Below are 18590 nucleotides of genomic sequence, written 5' to 3' on the forward strand. Positions count from 1 at the left end.
TGGCATTGGTCTTGTACTCTCTCTCCTCGTGCGACAAGGACCGCAAGCTCCTCGCCGAACTCTTGTACTCCATGTCACGGATGGGAAGTGACGTGTCTAGGAACTGCCTGTGGAAGCCTATGCTCCGGATATGACTTACCTCCAACAGGCAGGTTGGCATTGGTCTTGTACTCTCTCTCCTCGTGCGACAAAGACCGCAAGCTCCTCGCCGAACTCTTGTACTCCATGTCACGGATGGGAAGTGACGTGTCTAGGAACTGCCTGTGGAAGCCTATGCTCCGGATATGACTTACCTCCAACGGGCAGGTTGGCATTGGTCTTGTACTCTCTCTCCTCGTGCGACAAGGACCGCAGGCTCCTCGCCGAACTCTTGTACTCCATGTCACGGATGGGAAGTGACGTGTCTAGGAACTGTCTGTGGAAGCCTATGCTCCGGATTTGGTGCGGTGATACGTTTGTACCTGGAAATAATGATTGTGTAAAGAATAATGCATTGTAATATATTCACAAAATAAAAAAGAGGTCTTGTATTACAAAAAAAGAATAGACAAATCATCATATTACAAGGGAGTTTTTTAATATCTGTGATTCAGTGATAAGTAAATAGGTAAATCAAACAAGACTTCAGGAAACAATGTTACTTATTCATAATTATATTAGTAGGTATGTAATTTAATCTATAGCTGGTCAAGCAAATCTTGTCAGTAAAAAAAGGCGCGAAATTAACATTTTCTATAGGACGATATCCCTTCGCGCCTACATTTTTCAAATCTGCTGCCTTTTCCTACTGACAAGATCTGCTTGACGAAGTATATAATGAATGTTCCTAGTTAAGTTGTTAGTAACACATACCCAGATTCTATGAGTTTTATCTAAGTTTAATTTATTTTATTAATTATATTTGTAATAAAATAAGTTCAACCGCAGACTATAACAGTTGAATATTAAATATTTATTAAATGATCCAAAAACCACCCGCTATTCCCTTGCGTTCCGGATCTGAGTAGTTAAATAATAAATGGCAAAAATTAAACCTTCAAAACTCGCCCTTTACGCATGCTACCCAAATTACAAGGGCATTATATCCGCATGCCGGCAAACCTCGTGTCAATCACCTTATTAGGGACAATAGATTTTTTTCTATTTTTCCCCCGAAATTGCCCATCGGGCGCTGTTAGAAGATTAGCCACATCGTGCCAATTACGAAGGCCTTTTGAGGCAAAAAATGCAAATAATTAGAATACAAGTTTACACAATGCAACCAATCTGTTGTTTTAATAGACTTTTTATTAACTAAGTACATGATGTTTTTTCTAATTAGACGGTTCTTCAAAATAGAAATAGAAATATTAAAAAACAACCATGTGTAGGTAGAGTAAAACCAATCTATAAATGGAAATCCCTCCACTACTCGATAACTTTGGAAGTACCTAAGCCTGAACGAAAATATTGAGCGGTTGGTTTAAGATTGTTTTCACTCCTAGTTTCATGGTATTACATATGTCTAATATCGATGTCTATGATAATATGAAGAAAAAAAACCTTTAGTAAAAAACTGATTAATGTTATTTTAATGTAACGCATTCATCAAAAGCATAGTAAGCAAATTGTAATGTTCAGAAAATAACTTGGCCTAAATGAACACACTATTATTTACATATTTAGTAAAAGCGAGTAGGTAGAGGAAGTGATAATTTGTAAACATTACTGCTACACTAAATTTCCAAAGGATGTATTTGTGCCATTGATAGCTATAATACATAGAATTTGTTTAAGGAAATTAAGTAAATAATTTAATATATTTGTTATTTACTCATTAATTATGCGTATGTATTTAAAATTTAGTTTACGCTTTTGTCATAATACCTATTTCAGCAAATACTACTAATGAACGTTGTTTGACTAGGTACTAACATACATACTTAATTTAAACCTACAATAGTCATGACTGGTCTATGCTACTAACTTATCGATAAAATATTATTAATTATTTTTCATAATTGTTACAATTATTTTGTTTACACAAGTAATACTTGTTAATTTATTGTATCCAGGTAGCGTACGTTTACGAGTACCTATACGCTACAAATTCACAGTAAGTTAACAAAGACTAGTCTATACTATAGTCTACTATCTAGGTTATAAAGTCTTAATCTCTAGCCGCTCAGATAACCTATAAACAGATCTCTCGTTCCTTTGAATTTGAATCTTAAATTTGACAAACTATAATTACATTTGTCTTGGCAAATTTTGGTAATTTAAGCTTAATAAATAAATAAATAAATATTATGGGACAATCTTACACAAATCGACCTAGTCCCACGGTAAGCTCATAAGGCTTGTGTTGTGGGTACTAGACGACGATATATATAATAATATAGATACATATAAGTACTTAAATACATAGAAAACATCCATAACTAAGGAACAAATATTTGTGATGAACACACAAATAAATGCCCTTACCGGGATTCGAACCCGGGACCTCCAGCTTCGTAGGCAGGGTCACTACCGACTAGGCTACGGAGGCCGACACATACAAAGGCGGATACATACAAAGTTTAATTTTATCGACGTCGATATTATCAATTTATCTCGATGTCGCAACGGCCAACACAATTAGCCCGCCCGAAGCGGCTTACCAGGGCAACTCCACTCCAAATTAAGTCCATTAAGTCAAACTTTTAAGTCCTTTGCACAAATCTTCCTTTCTTGTTCGCCCGAGTTTGGGGCTTATTCGCTAAGTACCTTATGTCCATTCGTTCGTTTAGTGTAGGGAGATCCCGTACTTTGATTGGTGTTTGAAGCTTGTCCTTAATTTTTTTTGTTCATGCGATTCTCGTTTGTTTTTAATTAAGGGGTGTGATGATATAAGCTCACTAATTTGTCTGTACCTATTACGATTTAAATAACTGCATTTAGATCTGATTTTAATTTCGACAAGAGATTCGAGATTTATTTAATTGCAGCCACATCTATAAATAAATCGGTTTATTTCCTATCCATAGGAGGATACATGCATGGCAGAATATCCTTACTTTATTGAAAATATTGGAAGCGATTGTGTCGCTACCTACTGAGTCCCTTAGCTGCATGTTGAAAATGCGACGAAATTAACTACGTAAAGTGTCATTCTATGGAACTTGCTAACTATGTAAATAAACCGCCTAATTGAAATTGTCTCTGAATGATCAATTTACTAGTGACTTTTGTTTACATAGTTAGCAAGTTCCATAGAATCACACTTTACGAGTAGTTGTTCTTTCGCAAATAGCGGAGCTATTCAGAAGTTCAATAATCGAATATTTACTGAATCTTTTTCTCATTTCGTCTGCCGTTGACATGCCATCTTCTAAAGGGCCCCACTGATTAACAGTCCGTCGGACGGTATCGGCCTGTCAGTTAGAACAAAATGTTGACCGTTCCGAACAACTGACAGATCGATACAGTCCGCCTTTACTCCAATGATTTATAACTCAAGATAGGTTATAGGCGTTCCAAAATTGAAGCGCCTAAGTTGTGACAAATTGGACAAGTTTCCTTTAGTCGCGGCTGGACAAGCGAGGAATGTGCACGTGCTAACGAGCTCCCGTACACCGATAGAGAAAGGGTCGACCTTATGTTTAACAACGAGTGTGACAAAGATGGATGGAATGAGAAAATTAATCAAAAATAACAGATTTCTTCGTAGGCACAGAAATAAATATGGAAGTATTTTTTGTGTTCCTCAAGTATGAGTATAACCTATCTATGGTTATATAATATCATTGCTTTACTCAGGCATCCTTCCCCCATTCCTTCCTTCCCTTCTTCAGAAATCAGAAATATTTATTGTGTGAACTGTGTAGGTACAAGGTACAAGTATAACTAGATACATTTTTTAATGAGTATCAACAGTTTTACCCTTTACGGGCATACAATGTATCCTTCTTTTCTTGCTCTAGTTTTCTCTGTTCCCGCAATATTTTGGTACTTCACAATTTATTATACTTTTGACGATCGAACTCGCTTTCAAAGCCGGGAGCAGTTGCGGCGTGCGTGAGCCGGACTTATTACAGGATAATTCCACTATTGTGCCGACGGCGCTCTGCTACTCCATATGGCGTAACGTGTTTTTTTGCCCGACAGCCAATTTTGTCGATAGTCTTTTGAGAGTCCTTAGTTTTGCGTGCGTGTACGCAATGCAATGGTCAGGGAGGGCAGCGGGAGCGCTTCATGCAAAAAATCTTGGCTTTAAATAACTGCCAAATTTAACCTGTTACTATAAGTAAACGTTGGACTTTTTGACAATATCGTAAACTAGTATGTTTAAATAAAATGTCAATTTTTGCAACATTGTCAGTACTGTTACTATGTAGCTTCCATCTGCCCAACACAGCTGTCGGTATGCATTCCCATTGTCATTTCACAGGTACATAGTTACATACATGCAAATCACTGTGAGATTCAGCAGCAAGACTTTAAGATATCTTGGAATTACAAAAATGTAGTCTAAATATATATTATGTATTATTGTATGTTTTAGGATAAAAAACCATTCTGATATGTAACCATTTAAAGCGTATAATGTAAGTCGGTTGCAAATTTACACTAGTATCTGATCTAGTGAAGAGACTGTTCTCTCTGGAGTCGGGCAACCTCGCAAGCGGAGCGGACACAGGAAGACGACGCTTTCCGATATTAATTAGTTCGCAGGTATATTCGACCACCGAAAGTGTCCTTAAAATTACATATTTGACAGTCGAGTTGAAATTGAATCAGGTTAAATAGCGGTGCTGTTGTATAGGGTAGTAAAGTGTCATTCTATGGAACTTGCTAATAACTATGTACAAACCGCCATATTGAAACTGTCAAAAAATATGAATTTACTTACTAGTGAATTTTGTTTAAATAGTTAGCAAGTTCCATAAAATGACACTTTAGATTCAAATATATACATAGTACCTAGTACCTAATATACAGGGTGTAATCGTTAAGTATTTTTACATGCGATTATTCCGTAAATATAACGGACATAAAAAAGTAACTGACATCGAAAGTACGTTATCCATTGAGTAAAATTTACATCAATAACTATTTTACATAAATATAGAAATGTCAAAAATATTCAGTTTAAACGGCTCCATACATCATTTAAAAAGCGTAATTTAACGTAAAACTAACGTAAACAAGTACGTCAAGAATAAACCTAATTTCCAATATGACAAACTAGATCAATCCTAAATTCTAACAGTTCTAATATATACTAGTCCATTATGTATGTTACTCAATAGACCAATCTGTACTTCTAAGTCTGTTAGTGATTACTGAAGTGTTTAACGCCTATACTCAATGAGCAAACCAGGAAAAAACTCGCAAATCACAGATTAAACGTAAAAATATCGTAACAAAAATAAACTGGAAAACGTCACGACGATGGCCTTCGTCACAATTTTGCTTATCACAGAGTCCCGTGGGAAGAAAACATGTTATCTACAAGCCTTGATAGCGCGACCACGCTTATATTCTTATCATTTACTGAAACAAAAGCTTAACTATACCGGTATAAGTGCGCTGTCCGACTACGAATGTTTGTTACGAAACTTGAGTCCTAGTTATACTGGTTTGCCTGGATGTTTGACTTGCTTCAGCAATTAAGAATATGTAGCCAGTAGGTATACCTACTGCAATATCGTATGAAAATTTAACGATAATAATAGAAATGACAATATATTTTAATTGTTTACGCGCCGTGTGCGGTTTTTGTCAGCGACGAATAACAAATTGGCCCCCGCTTTGTATCGTGACGTGTGCAATCAAATTATGATCAATTTTATTTTGGATTGGCAGGGATAATTAGGAAAGAATTTTGCTTTTTCTTTCCATATTTATTTACTTAATTTTGAGGCAGTTGAAAGTTTCCGTTAAGGGATCATGCAAAGATAGACACTGACTTTGAGCTTCCTGAAGTTACCTATACGAGTGAACATCTATTTTGGTCAAAAACCATTACCTGTTAAATATTTCTTATTCGTTTAGGTTCTTAATTTGTTACGCACCAAAGTCATAGAGCGCGGTCAGCATATTTGGTTAGTGGGTCAGGATGATAAGTTTTATTAATTGCCTAAGAAGCCACCCGGGTTCTACAGAAAGCTAATCTACGGAGGTGACAAATATTTGTGCGATGAGCGCAAGTGTTTCTTTCAGAGTCTTAGTTTGGATGCCGTTTTAAAGTAAACCTTACTTGAAAGTGTGAAGGTTTCTTTGACAATGTACGTCATAACACTTATAGTTGTCCATGGCGCGGTGGGCACGACTAGTAATGACGACTTTAGGTGTTCTTGGCGTTCAAAAGGTTAAATATACAAATACTACAAATTTCACCTCTCCTGAATTTATAACATAATATCCTCAGGTAGTATTGTTATGTCTGTGTTATTGTTAAACCTACGTTCAATATAAACTTACTAGTTTTAGATCGAGGCTCCCTCGGTCCGTCGACGGTGACTTTTATGGCTTTTTGGTATGTAGCTACTTGCGGCGGCGACGTCGATACCGTGATGGTCAACGAAAAACTCTTCCCTTTAACAAAAAAAACATTACTTTAAAACCAATATTAATTTAACACAATCACATTTTCCTGAATACTAACAATCCACAGACTTCACTGGTACTGAACTGAACTAATTAGGCTGAAGAAAACTAACTTTATTAGGCTATACTTGGTCAAGCAGATCTTGTCAGTAGAAAAAGGCGGCAAATTTAAAAAATGTAGGCGCGAAGGGATATCGTCCCATAGAAAATTTGATTTCGCGCCTTTTTTTACTGACAAGATTTACTTGACCAGCTAAATAAATGCTGTCATCAGTGTTGCCAGATGAAATCTGCAATATTCAGTAGAAAAAAAATCGTTTTAGCAGTAGGGAAAAAAGCAGTAGATTTAAAAAGTGATGTCTGCAATAGGTAAAATTGAAAAAAAAAAATGCTCTGACCTGACGGCCTACCGCAAACCACGTTCGACGTGTTGCCTCTCTGTCGCACTTGTAAATTCGTACGTAAGTGTGACAGGGAGGTAACCCGTCGAACGTGATTTGCGGTAGACCCTCAGACACCAACCTCCCATAGAAAATTTGTTTTATTTTTCCTTTTTCTGCTGACAAACTGGGCGTGATTGAGTAATTGAGTATAGCTGGCAAATCAAATTGTCAGTAACAGTAAAATGAAGAGTATCATTCTGTCTCTTACTTCTGTTATTATAATTAATAAATGAGCACAAGTTTTTTTCTACTCATCATTCGCTTGCCCTTATCCCATTCATTTGGGGTCGGCGCAGCATGTTTTTTTCTTCCATACCTCTCTCTCGCCCGTCATCGTCATTTCATCATTCACTTGCGTTCGTTTCATATCATCTCTCACTCAGTCCATCCATCTTTTCCTCGGTTTTCCTCTCCCGTTAATTCTCTCCACATTCAATCGTAATACCTTTCTCGTCACATGACTTTCATCCCTCCGCATCACATACCCATACTAGTGAGGGTGTTAAGTGAAATGACCTTTTTTTGCTTGATTAAAGCATGAAACTTGGCACAGTTGTTCCTTATATCAAAATAAGCCGATTAAGATCGGTAGCCCGAGGGAGCCCCCGCTTAAGCCCGAGAGGGGGGGGGGTCAAGTAGCGCCCCGCCCGGCTTCATTCTAAAAATTCTAACAGGCCCCGTTTAGCTAATAGGTCATATTTGGTATCAATTTCGGATAAATAAATAACGTAGAATTCATTTCTGGTATAAAAAATTGCAATTTGTTGAAAAAAATAATAAAAAAAACACAAAAAATCTAATTTTTCAAGTGTAATTTTTGTTTTTTATTTATTGTCAAAATTAAACTGCTTGGTTTTTCTACATACAAAAAATATGACAATAAAGCCTATTTAATGCAGATTTTAAAAACATAACTTTTACTAACCTTTATTAAAAGGAAATTGCATAAAAAAAACTTATATCGTCTCGCGCCGGTGAATATCTTTTTACCGACATCGGCATCGATATAGACAACATCCGAAGTGCACACTCTGGAGACCGATTAAATGTATTGTTTATTGTTGTAGATTCTATTATAAAGATAGAAAAGCGTACAATTTTTTTTAATGTGTCGTTCAGTGAAAAAGGGACCTTAAAAAAATTATCACAGCCAGCCTCGTGTTTGTATAGAAGCATACTCGTATTTAGTTAGTGCCAACCACTCCATGGACTCCATGGTCCCTGTTCTCAATTAATAAGAAGTAAACTGTAAGTATTCTTTAATATACTTGCTTATTACATTATACCACACTTTAATTTTGCGTCTTGTGTATTAATACAGTTCCTTCCCCCGACACATGAATGGGTACATTTCGTCATTCACGTATATATGTCAGTTTCAACCATATTCTGGCCACAGCAGGGTTGTCAGAACAGTTTGGAAACAGTCGTCTGCTCCTTGCTTTCATTCCCAAGAAGATGGACTGAGCAAGTTTAAAGAGGAACTAAAGTCTGACCCCAAACATATAATCCTATCCTGATAAGGCTGCTTCTATTTCAGTAGTCGATTCATGTAATTAATTATTTCGGGCATTTTTTCATTATTTAGCAACGGCTTTATCTGTAAGTATCACTTTACTTTGCTTACAAGGTTATTTCACCTATCATCATATAAAGGTATAATAAAGTTTTGGCGAATGCTATTTATTTACTGCTATTGCTCCATCCTGTAGGAGCTTGAATCCTTGTATCGGCCAGGCTAAAAAGGGTCCATGCTTAGATCTTACTTTTATACACCTTATATTAAATGGGGAACCCGGGTTCAAATTCTAGAAGGCATTTATTTGTCTGTTTATCGTGAATACTTGTTCCTGAATTACCTATGGATGTTTTGAGTGTATGTATCAAATATATATGATATATATCATGTAGTACCCACATCACAAGTCTTATTGAGCTTACAGTATTACAAGGTCGATCGAGAGAATGCTTGGAATACGAGTACGACTCCTGGTTTTTCAGGGCCCGATAGAAATAAATTAGAGTTTAATTTACCATGACGGTAAGCTTCACTTATAACCACTGATCTTTTAGTGAAACTCATTTCTTCACCACTAGGTAAATCATTTTGAGACACTGTGTTGACAAAACTTCGAAGAGTTAAAAGTCCTTATTTATGCCATCGCGAAATTGTGTAGAGAAACATGTCACAAGTAATGTTCCTCGTGAGATTCCGAATACTCCAAGAACCATGAAAAGTCCGATTCATTTAATATGATGGCCCTAGTTGCAGATGCTGTAAAACAGTCATTGCAAGGTATTGATACGCACAGTAGACACGAACGTAGTCATAGCAGCTAGACTAGATTCATGCGTACGAATATTTCCCCAACTACAGGAATTGTGGGCTCACGTTGACACAGTGGAAAACACAATTATATCACATGACACACCATTGCATCCAGGTCAGGGAATTATATTTTAAGCTAATAAAATTATCTATTCTATAAGCTAAGTAAACTATCTTTTATTTACCCTAAAAGAGCGGAAGTCTTACCCCTGTTTCGAGCATTCAGTGGAAAGGGGAGAAAAAGTGAATTCGAAGCATGGAATCTGTTCAGAGTTCAACCAAACCACTACAAGGATTCAAGCTCTTACAAGATGGAGCAATAGCAGTGGCTAAAAGCATTCCCCTAAAATACTAAAATGTTATTATATGATCGGTAATAAGTGCAATATTGAAGAAGGCAAGTTATACCGGGATATTGAAATGAAGAGTTGTATAATGTTATACCTGTTCTATGAGATTAAGTCACTGCTAAATTATTTTATTATTAAATTCCATAATGTATACCTACTTCTAACAAAAGGGAGCCATATAAATGCCCTATTACGCGCAGTGTACCAAGGGGTTGATGTTTAGGTTCAGACGTTAGTTCGTCGTCAAACTTGCTCAGTCCGTCAGACTTCTTGGGAATGGAAGCAAGAAGCAGACGACGGGTTCCACACTGGTCTGACACCTGCTTTGGTCAGAATATGGTTGAAACTGACCAGAAGTAAATGCAAACCGGAATAAAAAACGCGATGCAACTACATGAATGATGAAATGTACGCATTTATGTGTCTGGGGAAGGAACTCTATTACGACACAAGACGCAAAATTAAAGTGTGGTAGGGTAATTCGCCAGTAACTGGCCACTTTTAGTAACTGGCCACCCAAAACCAAAAATTCATTTTAGGCTAGCCAGTGGCCAGTTATTGAAAGCTGGCCAGTTTTTGGAACCTTATACTAAAATGAATTCTGTTTATAGGTGAATAGAATTCATTTCTAGTTTAGAGCGGCTAGTTATTAAAGCGGCCAGTTACTGGCAAATTATTCTATAATGTAATAAGTAAGTAGATTAAATAATACTTACAGTTTACTTCTTATTCATTGAGAACAGGGACCATGGAGTCCATGGAGTGGTTGAAATTAACTATGCTTCTATACAAAAGAGAGGCTCTATGATAAATTTTTCCAAGGTCCCTTTTTTCACTGAACGACACATTTTTTTTTCTAATAAAATATTATGTACGGCTTTCTATCTTTAATATATGATCTACAATAATAAACAACACATTTAGTCGGTCTCCAGAGTGTGTACTTCGGATGTTGTCTATATCGATGCCTATGTCGGTAACAAGATATTCACCGGCGCGGGACGATATATGTTTTTTTAATGCAATTTCTTTTTCATAAAGGTAAGTAAAAGTTATGTTTTTAAAATATACATTAAATAGTCTTTATCGTCATATTTTTTGTATGTAGAAAAACCAAGCAGTTTAATTTTGACAATAAATAAAAAACAAAAATTACACTTGAAAAATTAGATTTTTTGTGTTTTTTTTATTATTTTTTTCAACAAATTGCAATTTTTTATACCAGAAATGAATTCTACGTTATTGATTTATCCGAAATTGATACCAAATATGACCTATTAGCTAAACGGGGCCTGTTAGAATTTTTAGAATGAAGCCGGGCGGGGCGCTACTTGACCCCCCCCCCTCTCGGGCTTAAGCGGTGGGTCCCTCGGGCTACCGATCTTAATCGGCTTATTTTGATATAAGGAACAACTGTGCCGAGTTTCATGCTTTAATCAAGCAAAAAAAGGTTCGACCTTTTTTTGTTACTTAAAACCTTAACTATACCACGCTAGGCGATTCGCTTTTACTTTTTCTACTATGGGTGCAACTTTCAGGCTTCCTCTTATATACCATTCCTTATATCCTATCCATTCTTGTCACACCACACATCCATCTTAACATTCTCATTTCCGCTACATGCAATCTCTTCTCATCCGTCACCTTTAGAGCTTAACACTCCATCCATACATGACGACAGGTCTTATGATGGTTTTATAAATTTTACCCCTCGTTTTCGAAAAATCAGTAGCTCACCAGCAAAAAGCAGTAGATCAGTAGATATTTTTAAAATCAGATAGATTTACTGCTTAATCAGTAGATCTGGCAACACTGGCTGTCATTTTTATTTTGCTGTCATTTTAAATGCTGTCACTACCGTAAAGCCACCCAAATATGGTCCCATACACCTATGGTCCAAATGTTCAATACGTAATAAGTATGAGTATTAATGTTCTTTTCGGTTTTTCTCTCATTTATGAAAATATTTGGCCTTAGAACTGCGTATTCAATTATCTATTTAATAGTTACACTTACCTAAACAAATATGTACCTATTATTTTAGTTCATTTTGGACCATAGTTAGGACATAATATTTAGTAGGTATATCAGAGTCTAATTTGGTATGCGCTATCAAAAAGTTCTATATTGGTGTAACAGTTAATTATTATAAATCAAATGACAACCTATTTACTGTTGCAATGTTATTACACAGGCCAGCAATCACGGCAGCACACATTGAAGTATTATTGTCGCCACAATTTTATCGAAATAATTGGACACAGTTGATAAAATAGAAAACGCATATTTACATGAGTTTGTTAATTATTTACCTGCCAAATGTGTTGGCGTGTTTGGCTGAATGAAATTAGTCTTTTCTGAGCGCTGCACGTATGGGAGTCACAGTAAATGTAGCTCTTACAGTAGTGATTCCTGAACTATAGGTATTTGTACAGTCAAAAGCTATGTACATACATTGACTATAACATAGAATATCATATATCTTTGTTTTAAAATCTCTCGAATTTCGCTTTTACAATTAATCCATTTAGGTAACCAAAAGTCAGGCAAGATCTTCCTAGATTTAATTCTAGCTGTAATTAAATGCAGCTGTCCAATTACACCCGGATAACCCGGGCGGCGGTTAAGTTAACAAAACGACACCGGTGGGTCGGAAAGATCATAGGTAGGTACCCTGTATATGCATCAGGGATGTTTGCCGAGGCGCGGGTTGACTACTTAATTCTACGCGAGCATGCGCAAGCGATGTACATCCCTGGTGCGCCGGATCCGCGTCAGATACCAACAGCATTCTGAAAATGATCTCGGAACGTGTAGACTGTATTTATCTCAACCACGGCTGTGCTATACACCTAAACCAAAATGTCAGATATACGTACACTGATACCTGAGAACTTGTGAGGCGAACTACCTGAGATAGCGCAGAAATTAAAATTGATGGAAGTGACATTATATCAATATTTTTACATTTTTTATTTATTTTAGTAATCAACATTATTAACTAATTTGTAATTTAACGCTCGAATATTTATTTTCATTTATGCAAGCCGTTATTAGAGTTTGTGCGGAAAGAGAAGAGTCGTGGAATGTATGGGGCCCAATACATTTCACGACTCTTCTCTTTCCACACAGACTCTATCTATTATATTTTGATTTAATTTCATTTCTTTTCAATATGAATTAATTAATTTGAAGCGCTGGTGGCCTAGCGGTAAGAGCGTGCGACTTGCAATCCGGAGGTCGCGGGTTCGAACCCCGGCTCGTACCAATGAGTTTTTCGGAACTTATGTACGAAATATCATTTGATATTTACCAGTCGCTTTTCGGTGAAGGAAAACATCGTGAGGAAACCGGACTAATCCCAATACGGGCCTAGTTTACCCTCTGGGTTGGAAGGTCAGATGGCAGTCGCTTTCGTAAAACTAGTGCCCACGCCAATTACTGGGATTAGTTGCCAAGCGGACCCCAGGCTCCCATGAGCCGTGGCAAAATGCCGGGACAACGCGAGGAAGATGATGATGAATTAATTAATTTATAATATTGGTAGCAAAATGACATTGTATAGTTTATAGAGCATAGTACTAACAATATTTTATAAGGCGTCGGGATCATTTTTGTTAGTCGTAAGTACTAACAAAAATTATCCCTGATGGTCCTAAAATAAATGAATTAAAAAAAAAAATTGGATAGTAAATATAATAATTCCATCGATCGATTCATATCTCTATGGGGCTTAGAAACGGTCTCTTTCGGAAGGCTGTCACGTGTGCACAGAAACACATTGGTAAGATGTTACATTTGACAGATGTGAAGTCGATACCAGGGATGTTGCGGATGCCGGTTTTTTGACATGCGCGGATGCAGATGCGGATTTTTAAAGGCTCACATCCGCGGATGCGGATGCGGATGTCAAGATAGTACCATAAAAAACTTCAAATATTACATTTTAGTCATTTTTATTTCAGAAAACCGGCCAAGTGCGAGTCGGACTCGCGTTCCAAGGGTTCCGTATATCACTCACGCTTGACTGCTCATTTCTAATAGGTTTTTTTGCTTAATGACTAAATTACCTAGCAGTCTAGCACTTACGCCGATGCTAAGACGTTCCTGTACCGACCTGTTCCACATCCGCATCCGCATTAAATCCGCATCGATTTTATGCGGATGCGGATGCGGATGCGGATGCGAATGCGAATGTTGAAAATAATGCGGAAGTTCCGCGGTTGCGGATGCGGATGCAGATATTCACAACATCCCTGGTCGATACTGGCTAGAACGGTATCACTGTGCTGAAACTATTGCGTAGCGTTCAGGGAAAATAGCGAGCTTTTTGGGCGCCCGATTTGCGGTCAGCAGTAATGAATGCACCGATAAATACGGAATAAAATTACAGTTAAAATGAGTGGATTAACATGTCTAATGCAGATAATTCGGGTGTAGCGCACTCTATGTTTAAATGATTGATTTCACCTGGTTTCGAACGCTGTTTAGAATGTTGGTAATTTGTAGTAGCAGTAGTAGTAATACTTTCGTACATACTATATTTGATGAAAATTCCCGCTTGGTCTGAAGTAAACTAGCACTGGAATAGGTGCATAGAGCACCATCAGACCATAATGCGGCAATCGCTTTAAAAACCAAAAATACGGCAATTAAACAAAAAGTTAAACATATATTTTTTAGATTTTCGCCATTTTGAATTGACATAAAAACATAAATAGAAAAAAATCTGACGGCCTACCGCGAAAATCGATTTTGTTTATCTGCCTCTGCCTCCTATCGCTCGAATTTGCAATCTGATAGAGAGGCAGGTAACGAAATTTTGTTTTTATTTTGTATGTATTACATTTTTTTGTTTGTTTTAAAACAGTAGTTGTTTAAACCCTTGGGGTTGCCATATTTAACTATAATTCCATTTTTTTAACTGTGTCTACCTACCAAATGAAATTAAGTTGACCTAGTTACTGTGGGCGTATCTCATGTGGTGGTTTATGTTCGTGTGTAGGTACATTTATTGTAGTCGACAAGTCGTTACATGTCAGTAATTTTATCACACCTCGATTTCACACTTCATTTGTATCCTGAACTACATCAGTGTAATGTGATGCTTTAACAATATACATAACTATTATATTATATATTAGATAAGCCCAGGATAATCTGGTGCAAATGATAGAAGAACCACCAAATAGGAATTACCTATGTCGGTCACAGATTGGAGTCATTGATGATAACTATAAAATTTTAGAGTTTTTCGATTTACTGATAGGTAGCGGTTATTTTGAGCTCTCAAATGTCTCAATATCCGTATCGCAGATTTCAAAAGCACGTTACAAAATCGAGCCGCACTGCATTAAATAAGGAAACAAATCATCATAAAATATAAGTCGCTAAAGGCGTGCCCGAACGATGTGAAATATTGCTTTTAAAATCGCCATTAAACTTAATGCATTCCGCGTGATCACTCATCAACAGTTTAGGACCTAACACAATGTGCGCGGAGCCATAAAATATAACATTGTATTCCAACGACCGATGTTGAAGGTGTTGAGAGAGATGCGTGAAATATTCAATTATTCTGCCCGGGCGCAGGTGGGTAGGCGAAAGGAGGGGGGATGGCAGCCATCTTGATTTACGATCGAGCGTAAATCCTGAGTGACATTTGTGAGTGAAGACGCACCACGTTTCGTCTCTTTGCAATCCGCTACTACGATGCGCTTTTCAGGAAAAAAATCTTCGCAAATTTCATACTTATTGCTGCTTTGATTAGGCGCTTGTATTGTGAAGAAGGTGTCACGGCGTCAATGGAAAGCGAGTTTCAGCAAGAACAGTTTGTGTCTGTAGGATAATGGTTTCTCAATGAAGTATTGTTGACGGCCAATGAGCATAAACATAAAATGTTATATGCCCTAGACGGGCGAATGGGTGCGATGACAAAGACTTTGTCCCTTTCTCTAATATGTGTAAAGTTACTAACGTATGCTTCTACAATAGGTATAACATACATACTTAGTTGGATATCACTTTTTATTCTACTACGATATATGCGAGCGTGAACATTGATCGATAATCTGCGAGCCGAGGAATTTGGGTCGCCAATGATAATTGGAAGAGGCTTATGTCCACCAGTGAACAATGAACATCTTTTTTAAAAGATCATCTTCCTGTGACAAAAACAAACATTAAATAAATCTCAAAAAATGTCACATGACGGTGTCTGATGTGTTGAAACTCGAAATGTTACGGCCGATAAGGTTACATTTGCTAAGCTTCGGCAGCTAATGTCTTCATTTCAAAATACAACGTCATTATTATAATAGGCGCATAAAAATATACGGGCTCTACAAGGGCTCTAATGATTATTGGTTGACAAATTTGTTACGCTATAAGAAGAACATCAAAATGATGCTAATACTTGTGCCCACATGAGTGCATTTTATTATTTAATATCTGGGAGACCGAGCCTTGCTCGGAAAACTTAAATACTCGAAAATGCGCGTTTTCCCAGGGATAAGACCTAGCTACCTAGCTAGATCGACTCTTCGCCCCCGAAAACCCCCATTTGGCAAATTTCATCGAAATAGTTATAGAGCCGTTTCCGAGATCCTCAAAATATATATAAATAAATATACAATAATTGCTCGTTTAAAGGTATTAGATTATACTTACCTAATAGGTTTAAGATCATTTTACATATAAATGAAAATACTTTAAAATGGTCTAAATAGCCTTCGGAAAGACTGTCTGTAATATTTATTTACAAATCATAGTCTAACAATGGATACTACCTATATTCAGTATGTGATGCTATGCCTAGTTGGAGAATTCGGGGTTTCAAAAACCACATTTTCTATGATATATTTTAGTCGTTTTTACCATATTATTGAGTAATATCACATTATTTAGTGTTCGTTTTTTTTTGTGGACATATATAGGTATATACATATATTAGTCCAACCTATCGATAGTCTCCTTAAATCACAACTAGAATCGATTTTAAATGTCCGTTTTAACGAACCGGCCTGGACCCAAGCTTCTTTGCCCATTAGGTTTGGCGGTTTAGGAACACGTACAATATCGAGTGTTGCTCTGCCGGCATTCTTGTCCTCAATCCATAGCACGTCTGATCTCGCAGGTAAAATCCTTAAAACAACAAACTGCGAGATCGCGTGCTTGGATGAGGCCAAGAATGCCTGGCTAGCTAAACTGCCAGATGTTCCACCTAGACCCGAGATGCAAAGGGCCTGGGACAACTTAGCTTGCACCGCCGTTATGAAATCCCTAGTTGACACTTCGTCGGGAAGGGACCGCGCAAGGCTCTTAGCTGTGTCCAGACCAGAGTCTGGACAATGGCTACACGCCTACCCATCACCCAATACCGGCACTTTCATCGAGCCAAACACTTTAAGAATTGCTATTGGACTCCGGGTCGGAGCCGATGTATGTGTAGACCACAGCTGCGCCTCTTGTGGGGCCCCTGTTGATCGCCTTGGCCACCACGGACTCGCCTGCTCCTGGGGCGCCGGCCGCCTATCCCGTCATGCCGCCCTCAACGACATCCTGAGGAGAGCGCTTGTCAGCGCCGAAGTCCCTGCGGCTCTGGAGCCCCAGATCGCAAGGGATGACGGCAAACGCCCCGACGGGATGTCGTTGATCCCCTGGCGGATGGGCCGCGCGCTGGTGTGGGACGCCACCTGCGCAGATACGCTGGCGGCGTCCTACATTTCAGCCACCAGCAAACAGGCCGGGGCGGCGGCTGACGCCCGAGAACGCTTCAAGGCGAATAAATATAGTTGTCTCGGCGCACACTACGAATTTGTAGCCTTTGGCGTCGAGACACTAGGTCCGTGGGGAAGGGGGGCTCGGGGGCTCCACAAGGCGCTCAGCAAACGCCTAAGGCAGGCCACAGGTGACCCTCGCGCAGGCAGCTTTCTCGCGCAAAGATTGGCCATAGCAATCCAGCGCGGGAACGCTGCCTGCGTGATGGGCACCTTACCAAAGGCGCAAAATTTTGATAGGTATTTTTAATTTTTTAGCTTTAGTATTAATTGTACTTAATTCTAGTTTTATATTCATTTTATAACACTTATTGTGCAATAAATGAGTTTTTCTATCATATATAGGTATATTGTAGATTTTGTTTTTTGCAGTATTATATCACTGGTATTTAAAGAGAAAGTTAACTTTTCTAACAGTCTACAGAGTTAAAATAAAACGTACCTACACGTACGATGACAAGCGTAACACTTTGATGACCGCTACACAAAATGATTTGGTCACATTCTGGTCATGCAATTTACTGCTCGCTCCTAATGTGACTACAATTTGTACCGACATGGCTTCATCTCGTCATAGAGAAATATAGTAAGACAAGAGTGCTCACTCCATACATCAGTTTTGGTACCAAAAAGACTATTAATTTCAGTGTCTACATCTATCATCGAGTATCGGAACATGCTCAACAACATAAGACGTTCCGGTCGGTGCTACATCTATTGTCAAGTGGCAGTACTGATAGTTCCGCTACTCGATGCTAGATGTAGACACTGAAATTAATAGTCTTTTTGGTACTAAAACAGATGTATGGAGTGAGCAATCTATGTATTTTTTTCTCTATGATCTCGTTTAGAGTTATATCTTACTTGGACTGTAGTTGCTGTTAGACAATGTAATCAGTAGTTGTTTTTGCTAGTTGTGTTGATGTGTTCTGTTCTTATTTAATACCACCACTTAGAACATAGTAAAGATAATTTCTATAACATTTTTGAAGTGAAAACTTCTTTAGCGGCGCTGTGCACTTTTTGAGGTGGGGAAAAAATGTTAAACTCGAGACAGCGTAAGATGATCACGTTTAACCGTAAGATTTAGATGGCCACTCATTTAGATGGCATTTAA

General features: G+C 37.8%; 1 protein-coding gene across 2 annotated transcripts in view; it reads right to left on the reverse strand.

The window, feature by feature from the left end:
• Window positions 1-134: 134 nt before the first annotated feature.
• LOC134654038 (protein lozenge-like) overlaps window positions 135-18590 on the reverse strand; it is a 38190-nt gene continuing 19734 nt past the window's right edge. For both annotated transcript variants that reach the window (XM_063509434.1, XM_063509433.1), the window contains exons 3-4: window positions 6448-6561; window positions 135-461 (exon numbers count right to left, since the gene is read on the reverse strand). In XM_063509434.1, the coding sequence (XP_063365504.1) occupies window positions 229-461; window positions 6448-6561 (347 nt within the window). In that variant the 3' untranslated portion in view covers window positions 135-228. The remainder of the gene's footprint in view (window positions 462-6447; window positions 6562-18590) is intronic.

The sequence above is a fragment of the Cydia amplana genome, chromosome 14, assembly GCF_948474715.1.
Source record: "Cydia amplana chromosome 14, ilCydAmpl1.1, whole genome shotgun sequence".
NCBI lineage: Eukaryota > Metazoa > Arthropoda > Insecta > Lepidoptera > Tortricidae > Cydia > Cydia amplana.